Below are 21,000 nucleotides of genomic sequence, written 5' to 3'. Positions count from 1 at the left end.
AGAGGGATGGGCTTCAGTTTTTGTCCTTTGAGTATGATGTTGGCTGTGGGTTTGTCATATATTGCCTTTATTATGTTGAGGTCCTTTCCTTCTATACCTATTTTATTGAGGGTTTTTATCATAAATGGATGTTGGATCTTGTCGAATGCTTTCTCTGCCTCTCTTGAGATGATCATGTGGTTTTTGTTTCTCATTTTGTTAATGTAGTGAATCACGTTGATTGACTTGCGGATGTTGAACCATCCCTGTGTGCCTGGTATAAATCCCACTTGATCATGGTGTATAATCTTTTTGATATATTGCTGTATTCGGTTTGCCAAAATTTTGTTGATGATTTTTGCATCTATGTTCATCAGTGATATTGGCCTGTACTTTTCCTTCTCTGTGTTGTCCTTGTCAGGTTTGGGGATCAGGGTGATGTTGGCTTCATAGAATGTATTAGGGAGTGCTCCATCTTGCTCTATTTTCTGGAATAGTTTGAGAGGGATAGGTATTAAATCTTCTTTGAATGTTTGGTAGAATTCTCCAGAAAAGCCATCTGGTCCTGGACTCTTATTTTTGGGGAGGTTTTTGATTACTCTTTCTATTTCTTTACTTGTGATTGGTCTATTCAGATTCTCTGTTTCTTCCTGATTCAGTTTGGGCAGGTTGTATGAGTCTAGGAATTTATCCATTTCTTCTAGGTTGTTCAATTTGTTTGCTTATAGTTTTTCATAGTATTCTCTTATGATCCTTTGTATTTCTTTGGTATCTGTTGTGATTTCTCCTCTCTCGTTTCTAATTTTATTTATTTGAGACTTGTCTCTTTTTTTTTTTATTGAGTCTGGCTAAGGGTTTTTTGATTTTGTTAATTTTTTTGAAGAACCAACTCTTTGTTTCATTGATCCTTTCTACTGTCTTTTTTGTTTCAATATCATTTATTTCTGCTCTAAATTTTATTATTTCCCTCCTTCTACTGACTTTGGGCTTTGTTTGTTTTTCTTTTTCTAATTCTGTTAGGTGTCGTTTGAGTTTCTTTATGTAAGATTTTTCTTTCTTATTGAGGTGAGCCTGTATTGCAATGAATTTCCCTCTTAGGACTGCCTTTGCTGCGTTCCCAAATCATTTGGTATGATGTGTTTTCATTTTCATTTGTCTCCAGATAATGTTTGATTTCTTCTTTAATTTCTTCAATAATCCATTGTTTGTTCAGTAGCATGTTGTTTTGTCTCCACATTTTCGGCCCTTTCCCAGCTTTATTCTTGTAGTTGATTTCTAGTTTCATAGCATTATGATCAGAAAAGATGCTTGATATTATTTGAACCCTCTTGAACTTATTGATGCTTGCTTTGTTTCCCATGATATGGTCTGTCCTTTAGAATGTTCCATGCACACTTGAGAAGAATGTGTAACCTGCTGTTTTTGGATGATGTGTACTATATATATCTATTAGGTCCATCTGATCTAATTTTTCATTTAATTCTATAATTTCCTTGTTGATTTTCTGTCTGGATGATCTGTCCATTGGTGTTAATGGGGTGTTGAGGTCCCCTACTATTATTGTATTGCTGTTGATGTCTCCTTTTAGTTTTGTTAATAGTTTCCTTACGAATTTTGGTGCTTCTATGTTAGGTGCATATATATTTGTAAGTGTTATGCCATCTTGGTGGAGCGTCCCTTTTATCATTATATACTGCCCCTCTTTGTCTTTCTTTATCTGTTTTGCTTTGAAGTCTACTTCATCTGATATAAGTATGGCAACACCTGCTTTCTTGCTCATTATTAGCTTGGAGTATTGTCTTCCATCCCTTCACTTTGAGTCTGTGTTTGTCTTTGGGGGTGAGGTGTGTTTCCTGGAGGCAGCATATTGTTGGATCTTGTTCTTTGACCCATCCTGCCACTGTGTGCCTTTTCCTTGGAGAGTTCAATCCATTCACGTTTAGAGTGATTATTGAAACCTGGGGGCCTACTGTTGCCATTAATCACTTTTTTTTCCGATTCTCTTGCATTTTATCCTGATGGAGAGCTGTTACTTTGTGTTACTGTCCTGCTTATCTCCTTTGTTCTGGATTTTGTAACCCCTTTCGTTTTTTTGATTTTTCAAGGAATGAGGTTCTTCCTGAGCATTTCTTGAAGAGGAGGTTTTGTGGCGATGAACTCCCTTAACTTTTGTTTATCTTGGAAAGTTTTTATTTCTCCATCGTATTTGAAGGATATTTTCGCTGGGTAGAGTATTCTTGGCTGCAGGTTTTTGTCCTTCAGAGTTTTGAATATTTCATTCCAATCTCTTCTAGCCTGTAAGGTGTTTCCTGAGAAATCTGCTGATAGCCTTAGGGGGTTCCCTTTGTAACTTATTTTCTTCTGCCTGGTTTCCCTTAGTATTTTCACTTTGTTGTTGATTTTTGGTAGTCTCACTACTATATGCCTTGGGGTTGGTCTTCTTGCATTAATAAAGTTTGGAGATCTGTTGGCTTCTGTCACATGCAGTTCCATCTCTCTTCCCAAGTTTGCAAAGTTCTCAGCTATTATTTCTTTGAACAGGCCTTCTGCCCCCTTCTCCTTCTCTTCTCCCTCTGGTATACCTATAATCCTTATGTTGCATCTCCTAATTGAGTCGGATAATTCTTGGAGAGTTCCTTCATTTCTTTTTACTCTTAGTTCTCTCTCCTCCTCTGTCTGCAGCATTTCTATATTCCTATCCTCCGAATTGCTAATTCTGTTCTCCATGTTATCGACCCTACTGTTCATCATAGAGTCCAGATTTTTCTTAATCTCCTCCATTGTGTTCTTCATCTCCAGTATTGCTAATTGGTTCTTCTTTATAGTGTCAAGCTCTTTTGTGACATAGCTCCTGAACTCATTGAGTTGTCTATCTGAATACTCCTTTAACTCGCTGAGTTTTTTAATACTGGCAGTTTTGAAATCATTGTCATTTAGGTTATAGATTTCATTGTCTTTGGCATTGTTTTCTGGGTGCTCATCATTTTCCTTCTGTTCTGGAAATTTAATATATTTTTTCATAGTGCGTGATAGCGTGGATTTGTGCCTCCGCAAAGAGATAGAGTTTAGTCACTGCTTCCACTTGTTGTGACTGGTGTTGGGGCGGGGGGCAGCAGCTGTTTAGACTGATCCAACCAGGAACCCTGTCAGCTGTTAATGACTGGACCTGGCCCCCTCGTCATAATCACAGTGGTCCTGTGTGGTGTGTGGGCAATTGCAAGGGGGCCTCAGGCTGCTGATGCCTACTGTTGCAGCCCACTTAGACGCGCTCCCTCCTTGTGGTCTGCAGTGGTGTTGTGGGCTTTCCCAGCAGCCAGGAACAGGATCACCTATAATGGCTATTTTGTCCCTAACAGAGCCCACAAGATCACACTTGTCCTCTCTAGGTCCCAGCAGAGCTATGCGTATCTTCCGCAGTCTGTAGTTAGCTCACCTAGCTGTGCTACTTTTGCCCCAGGGCCTTCCCGACTTGCGAATGCCAGTCGGGACCTCTCCACTAGTGCTGTGCAGAGGCTTTCGCTGAGGCTGCTGTAGGAACCTGGAGTTCCCCCTGGGCTATGTAGCCATTTCACTGGAGCTCCACTCTGCCCCGCTCCACTCTCACGCAATCTCTGGGAGCCCCTTGCCTCATCTGGGACATGGCCAGAGTCCGTGGGCCTGGTGGTGGCTTGTAAGCTGCTGCCTTGTAGGGAATTCTACTCTAGGGAGCTTCCTGGTGTTCCGAATGCTGGGTGGGGCCTCCCTGCCAATGGCGAGCAGAGGCCCTCCCTGCTGTGGGGTTGCGGGACCCTGGAGCGTCCCCCTGGGCTGCAGAGCGGGGTGTTGGAGCTCCACCCAGTCCCCAAGCATGTCCATGGGAAGTCCGGACACCCCCTGCACCGACCCATGCGCCGGAGACCATGGGCCCAGCAGCAGTTGGTGGTCTGGTGCAGTGCCAGGGAATCCGTCCACTGGGAGCATCCCTTTGTTCTGGATTCTGGGCAGGGCCTCCCAGCTAATGGCGAGCAGAGGCTTTCCCTGCTGGGGGACGTGTGAGCCTCCCCCCGAGCCACAGAGCCGGGCGCTGGAGCTCCAACCCTGTCCCAAAGCACGTCCACAGGAAGTTCAGGCACCCCTTGCACCAACCTGTGCACTGGAGACCATGGGCCCAGCAGCAGCTTGTGGTCTGATGCCGTGCCGGGGAATCTGCCCGCTGCGAGCTTCCCTTTGTCCTGGATTCGGCGTGTGGCCTCCCTGCTAATGGCGAGCAGAGGCTTTCTCTCCAGGGAGGTGGGGGATCCTGGAGCCTCCCCCGGGTCGCAGAGCCCGGCGCTGGAGCTCTAACCATTTCCCCAAGCACGTCTATGGGAAGTCTGGGCGCCCTCTGCACTGACCTGTGTGCCGGAGACCGTGGGCCAGGAGTTAATTTTTGTATGAGATGTAAGATAGGATCCAATCTAATTCTTTTCTGTGTGGATATTGAATTTTGCCAGCACCGTTTGTTGAAAAGACTGTCCTTTCTCCAGTGAATGGTTGGCACCACTCTTGAAAGCCAGTTGACGTTATATGTGAAAGTTTACTCCTGGATTCTCAATTCTGTTCCATTGTTCTGTGTGTACATTATTATTCTAGTATTATACTGTTTTGATTACTGTAGTTTTGTGGTAGTGGTGAAAGAAAAAGATAACATAGTAGCTGATGAAAGAAACTTAAGTTTTAAATTCAGGATATATAAATAAGTCCTCCACTTGTTGTCTTCTTTCAAGATTGTTTGACTTTGAGGTCCTTTGAAATTCCATGTGGATTTTAGGATCGTTTTTAAATTTTCTACAGTAAATACAGTGGGGTTTTCTATCGGGATTTCACTGAATGTGTTAATTGCTTTGAGTAGTGTTGTCATCTTAATATTAAGAATATTAAGAACCATGAATATGGCATTTTTTTCATTGATTTGTATCTTTAATTATTTCAATAAAGTTTTGTAGTTCTGTCTTTTGGGTTTTTTTGAGGAAGATATAGCCCTGAGCTAATGTGCTGCCAACCTCCTCTTTTTGCTGAGGAAGACTGGCCCTGAGCTAACATCCATGCGCATCTTCCTCTACTTTCTACGTGGGACACCTGCCACAGCATGGCTTGCCAAACGGTCCCGTGTCTGCACCCAGTATCTGAACTGGTGAACCCCAGGCCGCCGAAGCAGAATGTGCACACTTAACCACTGCGCCACTGGGCTGACCCCCAAAGTTTGTAGTTTTAAAAAAATGTTTATTTTATTGTGAGAACACTTAACATGAGATCTACCATCTTATCAATATCTTAAGTGTACAGGGTAGTATTGCTGACTGTGTGTACATTGCTGAACAGGAGGTGTCAGATCTAGAGTTTAACTTTCTAAACTGAAACATTATCCCTGTTGATTAGTAACCTGCCATTATTACCTTCTCCCAGGTTCTGGCAACCACTATGAATTTGAGTTTGAGTACTTCAGATATCTTATCTAACTATAGTCATGCGGCATTCGTTTATCTGTGTCTGGTTTATTCCACTTAGCATTAATATCTTCATGTAAATAGAACCATGAATAATAAAAAACTTAGTAAACTATTTACACTTTAGATAAAGTTTATTTACTTATAAAAGTAAACTTAACTAGAGTGGCAAAAGATTTGTATACTGTAAAGTAGAAAACATTTATGAAAGAAAATCCAAACAAGTGGACAAAATCCTGTGTTTATTATTGGGAAATTTAAAACTATTAAATTGTCCCTATCATCCAAGTTGGTGTACAGATTCCATGCAATTCTATCCAAATCCCAATAGCGTTTTTTTACAGATAAAGAACAATTTTACAAGTCAAATGGTACTATAAAAGACCACAAATACCCAAATCAATCTTGAGAGAGAAAACAAAGCTGGAGACATCACATTTCCTTATTTTACCGTAATATGAAGTTAGTGATGAAAGCAATATCATACTAGGATAAAGAAAGACGTGGATGAGTGGAACAGAATAGGAGCCCAGAAGTAAATCTGTGCATGTATGGTCTATTGATGTTCAACACGGGTGCCAAAGATACGTAATTTGTCTTCAGTAAATGTTACAAAAACTGAATATCCATATTGAAGAATGAAATTGACCCCTTATCTTTTACACAAAAATTAACTCAGAATGGATTAAAGACTTAAAGACCTGAATATGTGAAATTCAGAAGAAAACTTAAGGGAGGAGCTTTGTGATACTAGTCTTGGCAATGATTTTATGGATATCCACGCCAACAGGACAGGTGACAAAATCAGAAGTCAACAACTGGGACCACATCAAACTAAAATGTTTCTATGTAGGAAAAGAAACAATCAACCGAGTGAAAAGTCATCTTACAGAATGGTAATTAATATTTGCAAACCTTTATCAAGTAAGGCATTAATCTCAAAATTATATAAGGAACTTCTACAACTCAACAGCCAGCCCTGGTAGGCTGGCAGTTAAGATTCAGTGCTCTCACTGCTATGGCTGGCATTTGTTTCTTGCTTGGGGAAAACTGTCTGTCATACTGTGGTGACTGCAAGTTGCTGTGATGCTGAAAGCTCTGCCACAGGTATTTCAAATACCAGTGGGGTCACCCATGGTGGACAGGTTTCAGCAGAGCTTCTGAACCAAGACAGACTAGGAAGAAGGAGTTGGACACTCACTTGCACAAGAATTGGCTCTGAATACTCTGTGAATAGCAGAGCAACATTGTCTGATCAAGTGCCCGAGGAGAGAGGATGGCACAAAAAGACTGGGCAATAACCACTCAATAGCAGAAGAAACTAATAACTTGGTTTAAGAATGGGCAAATATTTGAATAGACATTTCTCTAAAGAAGATACATGTAAATGACCAACAGGTCTATAAACCTTGCTCAGTGTCACTAGACACTCATTAATCAACAGGGAAAAGCAGATCAAAATCATGAGATACTACTTCATCTCTATCAAGACAGCTGTTATAAAATAAAAGATAGCAAGTGTTGGGGACCCACGTGGATGCATAGTGGTTAACTTCATATGATTCGCTTCAGTGGCCAGTTGTTTGTCAGTTTGGATCCTGGGAACAGACCTACACTCTGCTCATCAAGCCATGCTGAGGCAGCATCCCACATAACAGAGCCAGAAGGACCTACTGCTAGAATATAGAACTGTGTACTAGGGTGCTTTGGGGAGAAGAAGAAAAAGAAAAAAGATTGTCAGTGAATGTTAGCTCAGGTTCAACTGGTGAAAAAAAAAAAAAAAAGACTGGCCTGGTGCGGCTGTGGTTTAAGATCACGTGTTCCTCTTCCATGGCCTGGGGTTCGCCGGTTCAGATCCCAGGTGCAGACCTATGCACTGCTTGTCAAGCTGTGCTGTGGCAGGAGTCCCACAAAGAAAGTAGAGGAAGGTGGGCTTGGATGTTAGCTCAGGGCCAGTCTTCCTCAGCAAAAAAAGAGGAGCATTAGCAGCAGATGTTAGCTCAGGCTAATCTTCCTCAAAAAAAAAGGTTCCTCAAAAATTTAAAAATAACTACCATAGGATCCAGCAATCCCACTTCTGTTTTTCCAAAAGAACTGAAATCAAGATCTCAAAGAGATATTGGCACTGTTGTGTTCATTGTTAGCACTATTTACAATAGCCATAGTTTGGAAACAACCGTTGACAGGAGAAGGGATAAAGAAAATGTGGTATTTTGTACTAGTCTTTCACATCCCTGGTAAATATATTCTGAATATTTTTGTCTTTTTTTTAAAGATTTTATTTTTTTCCTTTTTCTCCCCAAAGTCCCCTGGTACATCGTTGTGGATTTTTAGTTGTGGGTCCTTATAGTTGTGGCATGTGGGATGCCGCCTCAGCATGGCTTAATGAGTGGTGCCATGCCTGTGCCCAGGATTCAAACTGGCATAACCCAGAGGCGCTGAAGCGGAGCACGTGAACTTAACCACTGGGCCACGGGGCTGGCCCCCTACTTTTTTCTTTTTAATACTATTATAAGTGAAATTGTTTTCTTAATTTCCTTTTTGTATTTTTTCCTAATGTATAGAAATACAGCTGATTTTTGATTGTTAATTTTGTGTATCCTGCAAATTTGCTGAAATTGTTGGATCTGTATGTGTGTGTGCATCCTTTGGGAAGTGTTTGTGCTTGTATATATGGGTGTCTTTGTGGATGTGGAGTTGATGTCTGTGTTTAAATTGTGGTATGCTTGTGTATCTGTCTATGTGTATATGGCAGAGATAAAAAAAGTCTGCTTGTTTTCCTTTATTTCTTTTCTCGTCACATTTGTTAGAGTAAAAACTCGTTTTTTTAGCCTCACTTTGTACATTTATTTGAATGGATCTGACTCTATTCAGTTAATACAAATATCCTTATTATGACATTTTCATTTTCTTTATGTTGTTGAACTTAAATGTCTAAATTCCTTGTTTCTCCAAGTATGTTTTAAAGAGTATGTTTTAGGTTTCTCTGTTAGTTTTCTCTGTTGTTGTGGAAGAGTTGTGTTAAATATTATTACAGTGATAGTAGTAAGTTTTAGTCTTAGTACACGTTTTGAGGGGGCTGTGGGCAATGGACTTATTTAGAAATTTGCCTCTACCTTAAATATTATGAACATTGTTAGATCATGGCTATGGGAAATGTTATGTCTTCACAAATTTATTTATTTATAAATACTTTCCAAGAGTCCTTCTAGAAAATTTTACTGGCACTTTTTAGGATATCTTATAATTAAAATTAAGATGTTTACTACTTTTTCTCTTTTTAGACTTTGTGTAAAGGATAAGTAGCATTTGCTCTGTTTACTTAATAAGTTTTTCATATCTACTAAAGTCTTTGTAGGCTGATTATATATTTGCCAGTAGAATAGTTCAGGAGCTTTTTGAATGTTTTTAAATAACATGTGAGGTTAAAGTTATTTTCTGTGTAACTTTTGGGATACAGAGGACTTTTTAAAAGTCATATTTTGTTGACGACTTGTTATATTGAAGGTTAGTTTTATTAACTGTTAGTTATTCTGAAACCCCATGCCTGTCCATGGTTAGACACATTTTCAGTTAATAAATTAGACTTTTACTTTAAGATATTTTTTACAATAGAAACTTTAAATATATCCTTATTATCTAAATCACCATACAGTAGCCAATTCTTTACAATATGTGTATTAGTGTTTTATTATACTTTATTACATGGAAACTTACATCACGTTTTTAATTCCTTATTCAAATCTAGAGTATTTCTATTTAAAGATTTATCATTTTATTTTTCTTTGAATATCTTCTTTTCTACTCTTTAGAGGAAGTACCATTCTGCAAAAGAAGCCTATGAACAGCTTTTACAGACAGAAAACCTACCTGCACAAGTAAAAGCAACTGTTTTACAACAGTTAGGTACAAAAAATTTTACTTTTTATTATCTATTGCGTTAATTAAATTTTGGGGACTGGAAGGAATTTAACTCACTTGCTTTTAAAAGTGAATTTTGATTTAGAATTCTGTGTTTTAGAATTAATTGTGACATGAATTATTTTGAGCTTGTATTTAGAATGAATACTTTATATTACAAATGTGTTCCTTTTCTTTTGTCCAGAGTTAATATATTATACCCACTGTCTAGCAAAATTTATCTCAAAATCCAAACATTAATTATAATGCTTCAGTGCAGCTAATCTGATTATTTAAATTATAGATGTTATACCCTAGTACTCAACTTCCAGAAGAAGTTTGAGTACTGCTCTGTGCTTCTATGAAGTTAATTGAGTTAAAGTCATTCACACAGCTGCTAAGTAATTGAGCTTACTTTCATAGGTTTGCTCATAATAGGAGTTAATGAAAACATCTCACCTAAAAATTATAGAATATTACATTGTATATTTTCTCTAGCAGTTTTTTATAGTCTTGTGTTCCAAAGAGAAAATACGGTGTTCAAAGTAATATGAAGTGACAGCATCATTATCACTTAGAGGATAATAAGGATAGTCCCCAGTAATTGCTTTTGTTCGTTATCTTTCATGTTTATGTTTGATATTTGGGTTGAGTTTGTTTTTTACTGTTAGGTCTTGAAGAGAGAATTCCTAAATTTTTAATCAAGTTTGTGCTAATATCAATATTTTTATGCTGACTATTTTATCTATAATGTCAAAAGCAAATAAGCATAGTTTTGGCTAGGTGATATTTTTGGAAAGATGTGTTTATACACTCTAGTTGACTCACAACTGAAACACTGACTTCTATTTGTCTTAAATGTTTAACATATTTAACCTGATCTAATCTTTCCATTGTAGGTATAATCCTAAACCTATTTATTAGTTAAACACTCTATACTGCTCTTATAGCTCTATGAACCTATTTTTCATTTAGATTTCTATGGGTTTTTTTTGGTGTGTGTTTGTTGTTTTTGTTCTTGGTCAAATGTTGTTATATTTGGGTTGTTAATGAAAATAACCAGTGTCAGTGTCTTATAACGTGTAGGGTCTTCTGTCAGGTTCTTTTTATTATTACTTAAATGATTATCTTTGATTATAAAAGCTTTTATTTATTTATTCCTTAGAAATAAACATTGGCTTGCAAGATTGTTTTCAAAACACTGTAAAAGAAAATAAAATTAATCATCTTTATATTTTTTGGTTCATATGCTGGATTTTTAAAAAATTAAATTTAGAAAAGGAGAATACACAGCTTCTAATATGCTAAGTGTCAGTGCAGTACCTAAAATCGTTTAAATTTCTTTTTCTTCTTTAAGAGCTCTTGGTAGCTTTAATTTGTCTCTTTGTGTGTAAAGTACACTTTACTGTAGCTGTCTTTGGTAGTTATAAATTTGGGGAAAGTTTGCTCCAAGATAAATGAGTAAATGTACTGAAAGTGTTTTTAATTTATTTGTATTTGTCGTTGTATTCTTTAAGCTAGAAGAATACTTAAATCATGGATAAATGCTTGTAATTTTTATTTACAGGATGGATGCATCATAATGTGGATCTGTTGGGAGACAAAGCCACCAAGGAAAGCTGTGCTATTCAGTATCTCCAAAAATCCTTGGAGGCAGATCCTAATTCTGGCCAGTCTTGGTATTTCCTTGGGAGGTAAGACCAGACAGTGGATTGTGGTACCTAGAGTTGATTTATGATCTAAAATGTTAGATTATGTAATATAATCTGGTCAGTGACATTTTATTTTAAGTACAGTTATAACAGAGATTCTTTGGAAGGTGAAATATGATCATTCTAAATTTGGTGATTTCACTAAGAAATCCTTATTTTGCTTATTAGTCTTTGTTTTTACATTGACTTCCTATGACTTGTATTATTGCCAGTTTTTAAAGAGCTTTGAAGTGTTTTAAAGAGTCTTATCAGGTGGTAATCTCTAATAATTCTTTCTCAATCAGTATTTAAATTGTGTTCCCTCTGTGATTTCTATCATGTTTTCATGTATTTATTTAACAGAGAATTCATTTTTATTCTATCTGATCATCATCAGTAGCCTATGGAAAAGTCCACTTAAACTGTTTGAAGTTTCAATTTTGACTTCACCTATAAATGAAAGGATTGGATTAGATGTGTCAGGTACCTTTTCTCAAGGTTATAAACAATTTAATTGCCCAACTTTGTTTTGTTTTTGTTTTTTTTGGTGGGGAAGATTGGCCCTGAGCTAACATCTGTTGCCAGTCTTCCTCTTTTTGCTTTAGGAAGGTGGTCCCTGAGCTAACATCCATGCCAATCTTGCTTTTCTTTGTCTGTGGCGTGCCACCACAGCATAGCTTGATGAGTGGCCTGTAGGTTCCCACCTGGATCAGAATCTGTGAACCCCTGGCCACCAAAGCAGAGCATGTGAACTTAAGCACTGTGCCACCAGGCCAGCCCTGTCCTACTTAGTTTTAATTGTAAATTTTTTACATAGGCATAGTTTATTTTAAGGAATTTTGTCATGAAATCTAATTCAAATTTAGGTTTTGTGTTAATTTTAGTTTTTATACAATGTATCATTTTCTTTTAAATTTAACATAGTATATTTAGATTTGAGGGAAGTTATTGTTAGGATGCTTCTGATACCAATGGGCTTGCTCTGCTCGCTACTACCATCTGAGCCAGTTAATCACAACAAGTTGAGATCAACAAAGGAAGTTTAGTTAGCTGGCAATTGGAAGACAGGTGACTCTGTCTCAAAAACCCGTCTTCATGGATTACAGCATCTTGAGGCAGTTACATAGGGAAAGCATGCAGTAAGGAGGGGGTCCAGGGATGTTGGTCCCTAGGCATGATGGGCTCCATGCATCACATTGTTCCATTCTTCTGTCAGCTGTGATGGAGACCTTGTAGGTATGTTTCCCACCTGTGATCAGCCTGTTCCTGGAGAGAAACTCACAGGACAAAGTTTTAATTTATCAAGCTGTAGGGGACTACATTTGTAGAAGAGGCCACAAGTCATCAGGAGAGTATGTGAATGTTTTTAGAATATGTGCAGAGCAGTGAGTAGTCACACAGAGGAGGGGCTGAGGCTATTTAGCGTAACAAGGTGGCCTCACTTTTGCTTACTTACAGATCCTTCTTTAAAAGAAGATTTGATTATCTATTAATCATGTATAAGAATTAACTGGGAAGTTATCTAGTTTTAATAGAATTTTTCCTAGTCTCCTCCAAGGCTCATAAGAGTCTAGTTGGAGTTTGTAATACAGAACTTGAGAGTCCAAATTTAGTCTTTCTCTTCCGCTAAAGGTCCTCAGGAGGAAGCTGAATCTTTCCATCTCCATTGCTTAGCAATGTGCCTTAGGCAAACTGGCAGTTTAATAAATGGATTAAGTGAACTAAGAAGTATTTGAGTTTGGAGGTAACACTATTACTGCTATTAGCTTTGCACAATGTATGTCAGTATGATGGCTATAAAAGAGGTTTATTGCTAAAAAGAAGGAGGTGTAAACATTAACCTCTAATAGTTTTATATAATAGCACTCCTATTACTATACATTAAAAAAGTATAAACCAAGATATTGTTCCTTTTGACCCAAAATAAATATTTGTAGCATTATAATTATATAATACAAATGCATTATATCTTTTTCCTTAAGGAATTATTCTTGTTGTTGCTCTTGTGTAATCCCAGCCATGTATAATCAAGATATAATGAAATATGTTTAAAATTACCATTTCAGTAGTGATACACTTTCCAAAGCTTTAAGACCAGCAGTATTACACAGAGGGCTTTATTTTAGTTAGCTGAATTTAAAGCATTGGCATATACTTTATTATTAACATTTTTGAGTAAAATTTTTGAATGTACAGAACACTTCCTGACTTCTCAATTAGACGATATTATACTTGTAATGACTGTTAACATCTCCCACAGTCACAGAACTGTTTCAGGGTTGGGAGTGATCAGGCGGCACCTTAATTCACCCTCTTATTTTACAGATGAGGAAAGTGAGTCCAGAGAAGTTAACTGGTTTCCTCAAGCTCACATAATTAATTAGTGTTGCAGAAATCCTCCAGATCACATAACTAATTAGTGTCTCACATAGAGCTAGAACACAGGTTTACTCACTGCTGCTTCCGTTATACCAGCCTACCTCAGAGGAACTTAAGTTGTGATTGGACTTAGTCATTAGTACTTGGGCACTTTGACTTTCTAATTTGACTTTTGAAAAGCAGAAGGTGAAAATGCTGGTTTTGTGGAATACTTCCTATTTCTTCTTTAGGCAGATTTGTCTAATAATCTGAAATTTGGTTTTGTTAAAAAAATTTTTTTCTGTCACTGTTCACATTGTCTCTGTTGTCTGTTCTCGTTTGCATTGCTGCAAATTCCCTTCTTAATTATTCCTCTGACATCTAGGTTGTATGCACTCTCTCAAACTGTTTTCTCTCTTCTTTTACTGGCATTTCTTACATCTGCCAACACAAAAATTAGCCATTCTTTAGGCTTATTTCTACCCCTCTCTTGTATGCATCCTGTGTTCTTAAACCTCACGCATATGAATAAATTCCAAATTAAGATTCCTCTCTCTTAAGGTATCTAAACTTCAGTTTCACACCAACTACTGTTTACTAAACATTATAAAAGTTCTCACCATACATCTGTATTGTCATCTTTTAAAACTTCATTCCTCATGTTCTTTCTCAAACAGACTACTTTCTTCTTACCTTTTTTGACAGTTGATTTATCTTTTTTGTACTGAATCAGGTTTAAAACAAATTATATGTCCTCAGATCCTAATGAATTCACCAAGTCTTTATCAGTCATTTGATTTTATTCTTTCATACCATTTTCATTACTTCCACTGTAATTCTGGCTCAGGTGTGTGTATCAGCCTTGTGGTTTGTCCATCCAAAACTTATTTTTTAGTATTTAATTTTTTTCATTTTTACATGCTTAGAACATTAATGTTTCTATGCAGTGTTTTTGCCATACCACTTAGTGTTTTACAAATAGAAACTTCAAGCTGATCACAGCTGGATTTAATATTTTTCATAGGTAGACTGAGTAATTATTGCTTACAGCCTTCTTCATGTTGTCTGCTTTGATCTCTGGTTCCCAACTGGTGGAGTTACATGAATTAGCAAAATTTTAATCAGTAATTGCAGTACCCAACTTAGAGTGGCTGTAGATTAAAGATATTAAAACTTTTTTTGCTATTTTCTATCATTCCTTGTAATAATAAGTAACATACAAATAGTTTCATGGAAATAAACACAGTTTCTACACCTTAAGAAAGTAAATGTTAAAAACTAAGAGAACTGCCCATTGATAGTGATTTCTTCAGTAGATTCAGTTGTCTTTCCCCAACAGCTAATACATAAAAAAGTCATTTTCGAGTTTATTTATGTGTTTAATTTTTGGGGTTTTGGTGAGAGAGGTTGATCTTGAGTTAACATTTGTTGCCAATCTTCCTCTGTTTGCTCGAGGAAGACTGTCACTGAGCTAACATCTTTCCCAATCTTACTCTGTTTTGTCTGTGGGATGCCACCACAGCATGACTTGATGAGCAGTGTATAGGTCCTTGCCCGGGGTCTGAATCTGGAACCCCAGGCTGCCATTGCGGAGTGCAAAAACCTAACCACTACACCACCGGGTCCACCCCTAATTTTTGTTTGATTTTTGATAAAGTCACTGTATTTTGACCTTCGTCTTAATACCTTTACCAGTGCTTTTTAAAAAAATAGTATTAAAATGTTGTAAATTATTAAAAATACCTATTAAATAAGATACTTTAATGCTTATTATTTTTAATAATCAATTTGGTATCAACTATATCTCAGTTTTGTATTTTTCATGAATTAAGGAATATTTATTTTGAGTGTTGTTAAGTTCAGAAAGGAAAATTGGGATATATTGCTGAAATCGTTATCAACATTTAGTTTCTCCTTGTTTTTTTAGCTCTATATTCTTATCATAGGAAACTTGGGTATAAACTGTATATAAATAGAACTCTCTGTGTTTATCCCTGAATATTATAGCATTGAACAAATTTGGGCTGTAATGGTTTCAAGAAAGTTCATTAATATAATGTGTTGACGCTTATAAGAAAGTTAGTTCATTTAATAGCAAATTATAATGCAGATTAAAATTACTCTGTGGGCATTCATCCAAGATAGTGTGGTGTGTTCTGCTCTAGACCACCACAGTAAAGAAACTATCACAGTAAAGGCAAGCCACACAAATTTTTTGTTTTCCCAGTGCATATGAGAGTTATGTTGATTGGGCTGGCCCCATGGCCTAGAGGTTAAGTTCGGCATAGTTGCCTTCAGCAGCCTGGGTTGAGTTCCCAGGCTAGAACCTATACCACTTAGTTGGCGCCCATGCTGGGTGGCAACCCACATACAAAATAGAGAAAGCTTGGTACAGGTTTTAGGAAGGGAAATCTTCCTCTAGCAAAAAGAGGGAGATTGGCGATGGATATTAGCTCCGGGCAGTCTTCCTCAGCAAACAAAGAAGTTACCTTGGGCCAGTCCCAGTGGCCTAAGCAGTTAAGTTCAGTATGCCCAGCTTGGGTGTCCTAGGTTTAGGTCCCAGGCATGGACCTACACTGCACTGTTAGCGACTATGTTGTGCTTATGGCCCACGTACTAAAAAAAAGAGGCAGATTGGCATGGATGTTAGCTCAGGACAAATCTTCCTCAGAAAAAAATAAAAAGTTATGTTTACACTATACTGTAGTCTATTGTGTGCAATAGTGTTATGTCTAAAAAAAAAGTACATAACCTTAACTAAAAAATACTTTTTTGAGGTGGGCCCACTAGGGTTAGGGTTAAGTTCTCACATTCTGCTTTGGTGGCCCGGGCAGGGTTTGTGGGTTCAAATCCTGGGCGAGGACCTACACACCACTCATCAAGCTGTGCTGTGGTGGTGTCCCACATACAAAATAGAGTAAGATTGGGACACATGATAGCTCAGGGACAATCTTCCTCAAGCAAAAAGAGGAAGTTTGGCAGCAGATATTAGCTCAGGGCCAATCTTCCTCAGGAAAAAGAAAAAACCAAAAAACCCCACACGTTTATTGCTAAAAAATGCTAACCATCATCTGAGCCTTCAGCAAGTTGTAATCTTTTTGCTTGCCTCGATTTTGATGGCTGCTGACTGATCAGGGTTGTGGTTGCTGAAGGTTGGGTGACTGTGGCAATTTATTAAAAATAAGACAATGGTGAAGTTGCCGCATTGATTGACGTTTCCTTTCATAAGTGATTTCTTTGTAGCATGTGATGCTGTTTAATAGAATGTTACCCATTGTGGAACTTCTTTCAAAATTAAAGTCAGTCCTCTCAAATTCTGCTGCTGCTTTATCAACCAAGTTTATATAACATTCTAAATTCTTTGTTGTCATTTCAGCAGTCTTCAGCTATGAAATAATAGCTGTCTTCACCAGGAATAAATACGAGCTCAAGAAACCACTTTATTTGCCCATCCGTAATAAGCAGCTTGTGATCTCTTAAAGTTTTTTCATGAGATTGCAGCAGTTCCCTCACATCTTCAGGCTCCACTTCTAATTATAATTCTCTTGAAATTTCCACCACATCTGCAGTTACTTCCTCCACTGAGGTCTTGAACCTTTCCAAGTCATCCATGAGAGTTGGAATCAACTTCTTCTAAACTCCTCCCAAGATTATACCCAAAATAACCTTGATATTTTGACTCTTCCCACGAGTCCTGAATGTTCTTCATGGCATCTAGAATGATGAATCCTTTCCAGAAGGCTTTCAGTTTACCCAGATCCATCGAACGAGTCATTATCTATGACAGCTATAGTCTTACAAACTGTGTTTTTTAAATAATAAGACTTGCAAGTCGAAATTAGTTCTTGATCCATGAGCTGCAGAATGTATGTTGTCTTAGCAGCCCTGAAAAGAACGTTAATCTCATTGTACCTCTCTATCACAGCTCTTGGGTGACCAGGTGCGCTGTCAGTGAGCAGTAATATTTTGAAAGGAATGTTTTTTCTGAGCAGTGGTTCTCAACAGTGGGCTTAAAATATTTAGTAAACCATGTTGTAAACAGATGCACTGTCATCCAGGCTTTGTTGTTTCATTTACAGAGCACATGCAGAAGACGTTTAGCAGAATTCTTAAGGGCTCTAGGATTTTTAGAATAGTAAATGAGCATTGGCTTCAACTTAATGTCAGTAACTGCAGTAGCCCCTAAGAAGAGAGTTATCCTGTGATTTGACACTGTGAACCAGGCATTGACTTCTGTCTAGCTATGGAAGTCCTAGATGGCATTTTCTTTCAATATGAGGCTGTTTTGTCTACACTGATGATAATCTGTCGTTGAGTGTAGCGAGCTTCATGAATTATTTTAGCTACGTCTTCTGGGTACCTAACTTGCTGCAGTTTCTACACCAGCACTTGCTGCTGCTTCATCTTCACTTTTGTATTGTAGAGTCGGCTTCTTTCCTTAAACCTGTGAACCAATCTCTGCTACCTTCACACTTTTCTTCTGAAGCTTCCTCACTTCTCTCAGCCTTCATAGAATTGAAGAGATTTCAGCCTTGCTCTAGATTAGGCTTTGGTTTAAGGGAATGTTGTGGCTAGTTTGACTTGTCTATCCAGACTGCTGTAAGACTTTCTTCGTGTCAGCAATGAGATTGTTTTGCCTTCCCATTATTCATGTGTTTACTGGAGTAGCTCATTTAATTTCTTTCAAGAATTTTTCCTTTGCATTCACAGTTTGGCTAACTGTTTGGTACAAGAGGCCTACCTTTTGCCTTGTCTTGGGTTTCAGCATGCCTTCTTCGCTAAGCTTGATCATTTGTAGTTTTTTATTTAATGTGAGAAATGTGCAATTCTTCCTTTCACTTGAACACTTAGAGTCCATTGTAGGGTTATTAATTGGCCTAATTTTAATATTGTTGTGTCTTAGGGAATAGGAAGGCCTGGGAAGAGAGAGAGAGATTGGGCAACAGCCAGTCAGTGGAAAAATCAGAACACACACAATATTGATTGATCAAGTTTGTCATCTCGTATTTAGCACCCCAAAACAATTGCGATAGGAACATCAAAGATAAGTGACACAGGTTACCATAACGGATATAATAATAGTGGAAAAGTTTGAAATATTGAGAAAATTACCAAAATGTAATGTAACAGACATGAAGCGAGCAAACACTGTTGGAAAGATGGTGCTGATAGACTAGATTGACACAGGGTTGCTATCAACCTTCTCTTTGTAAAAAACCCCACGATATCTGTGAAGCACAATAAAAGGGGAGGATGCAAGAAAATGAGGTATGGCTACGTGTAACACTTTATATGTAAGCACATGTGCACACACAGATATATGTTTGCTTATTAGCTTTTTCCCTTTCCATATACATCATTTTGGTGAGTATAGTTAATTGAAGGATTAATGGCATACTTTATATGTGTGTGTGTATATATATATGTATATATATATGTATATATATATATGTATTTTTTTTTCTCTCTCTCCCCTTTCAGGTGCTATTCAAGTATTGGGAAAGTTCAAGATGCCTTTATATCTTACAGGCAATCTATTGACAAGTCAGAAGCAAGTGCAGATACATGGTGTTCAATAGGGTAAGGCTTGTGTATATAAAATTAATAGTATTTTAATTGATACACAAGTTCATTGAAACATTTAGAATGTACTGTGTATAATATAACCAATCAGTTTTAGACAGTTTATTCTTTATTTCTCTTTCCAGTGTTCTCTATCAGCAGCAAAATCAGCCTATGGATGCTTTACAGGCCTACATTTGTGCTGTACAATTGGACCATGGGCATGCAGCAGCCTGGATGGACCTAGGCACTCTCTATGAATCCTGCAACCAACCTCAAGATGCCATTAAATGCTATTTAAATGCAACTAGAAGCAAAAGTTGTAATAATACCTCTATGCTTGCTGGAAGAATTAAGTTTTTACAGGTAAAAGGTTTAAGTAGCATATTTTAAAAGACAGATTTCCATATAATAACGGGCATGAGGAGGGTGGCTGGAAAGTTCATGTTTTCATTTGGATGTCTGTAAGTTGTTTCCATAATTTTTAGTATTTTGTGATACTATTTTTCATTCTAAGTAAGACATGAGGCATTTAAAATGTTCTTTTGCACATTAATTTGCGTGATTGTTCTGTGTGCTATTTACATTTTTAAGTTATAGTGTTTCAGAGAAAAGAACACAAACATTGTTTTTCACTCTCGCTTGAAATTTCATGAGAAGGTATCTGAATTCTGAAAAACAGAACTTAGCTTTGTTCTGATTCATAAGTTTATTCTCATTGCCCTCTTTATACTTAGTGGTTATCTGAAACCCCAAATGCAGAATCTATTTTCTTTAAAAATAAATACCTGTAACATTGAGGAAGATTTAGTGGACTTGCTCTTACTCAAGTAGGCCTGTGTTAAATTTGCTTTTTACATAATTTTTCCTAGGCTCAGTTGTGTAACCTTCCACAAGGTAGTCTACAGAATAAAACTAAATTACTTCCTAGTATTGAGGAGGCATGGAGCCTACCAATACCCGCAGAGCTTACCTCCAGGCAGGGTGCCATGAACACAGCACAGCAGGTGAGAAGTTGGGTTATCTTCTGTAGGTGCCCAGCTTTAAGGGTTCTTTCCAATCTGTAGTGATCAAACTTATATTACTAAGTGCAGGATTGGCTTTTTTAAAAAAATAAAATTTTTTCCTATTTAATTACAAAGGGATATCAGATCAAAATTAAACTCCCTCTGATATGGGAAAAAACTTGGGGTACTAGTTTAAAACCTTTATATATTCTCATGATTTCAAAAGGAATTTCTTAATGGACTCTTATGCAGTAGTTTAATTTAAAAAACAAGTTTTCCAAAAGAAGGTACACATTTCTCCATTGATGATTCATTTGATTTTGATTTTCAGTAATTGCAATTCATGATACCCACATAGCTTTGAAAAGTATGCAGCTTATAAAGTTTTATAATTTCAAAGAATGAATAAAAATGTGTAGAACAATATTTTTGTCTTACTTCTGTGATCCTTAGGCTTATAAAGGTCATCATCCAAATACTGAACCTGTGTTAGACCCCAGTCAAACACCAATTTTACAGCAGTCCTTGCCAGTACACATGATTACTTCTAGCCAAGTAGATGGCCTGTCCAGTTCTGCCAAGAGGAAAAGAACATCTAGTCCAACAAAGGTATATGTATATATACATTTTAGAGAAATGGAAAATCCCAATCAAAAATGAAGGTCCAAGTCTTCTGAAATTGTGACTCTCGTATTTTAAACTTGAGTACATCAAGGAGTGAAAAGTTTTTCAGTTATTTTGCTATTACAAGCAGTATTTCCTGTCGTGAATGTGCCTATATACTAACTATAGAAAATAGGGATAACTTTTTGTTCATCTGGTCATTTTATTCATTTCCCTGGTTTTATGAACTTAGACTTTTTGCCTCCACTTTCTGTTGACATTGAAATAAATTGAATGTTGCATGTAAAGGAAAACCTCTTAGTTCTCTGAGCCATTATTTAGGTAAGTGTCTTTTAGGTGGAGTAAATAATGAATGTCTGTTTTAAATTCATAAGTTTACAAATTTATTAAGCATTTTAAATTATTGTTTAAGTG

At 37.2% G+C, this 21,000-nt stretch overlaps 1 protein-coding gene across 7 annotated transcripts in view; it reads left to right on the top strand.

Moving 5' to 3' along the window:
* The window catches only part of LOC124232194 (lysine-specific demethylase 6A-like), a 173,640-nt gene that overhangs the window by 86,962 nt on the left and 65,678 nt on the right, over nucleotides 1-21,000 (top strand). For 5 of the 7 annotated variants that reach the window (XM_046649159.1, XM_046649158.1, XM_046649156.1 and 2 more), the window contains exons 9-14: nucleotides 9,257-9,350; nucleotides 10,912-11,038; nucleotides 18,875-18,973; nucleotides 19,102-19,321; nucleotides 19,828-19,962; nucleotides 20,416-20,571. In XM_046649159.1, the coding sequence (XP_046505115.1) occupies nucleotides 9,257-9,350; nucleotides 10,912-11,038; nucleotides 18,875-18,973; nucleotides 19,102-19,321; nucleotides 19,828-19,962; nucleotides 20,416-20,571 (831 nt within the window). The remainder of the gene's footprint in view (nucleotides 1-9,256; nucleotides 9,351-10,911; nucleotides 11,039-18,874; nucleotides 18,974-19,101; nucleotides 19,322-19,827; nucleotides 19,963-20,415; nucleotides 20,572-21,000) is intronic. The other 2 variants (XM_046649161.1, XM_046649157.1) reach the window with 2 other exon arrangements.

Source organism: Equus quagga, unplaced genomic scaffold (genome assembly GCF_021613505.1).
Source record: "Equus quagga isolate Etosha38 unplaced genomic scaffold, UCLA_HA_Equagga_1.0 HiC_scaffold_32_RagTag, whole genome shotgun sequence".
NCBI classification, from domain to species: domain Eukaryota; kingdom Metazoa; phylum Chordata; class Mammalia; order Perissodactyla; family Equidae; genus Equus; species Equus quagga.
This window is presented reverse-complemented; position numbering and strand designations above follow the sequence as displayed.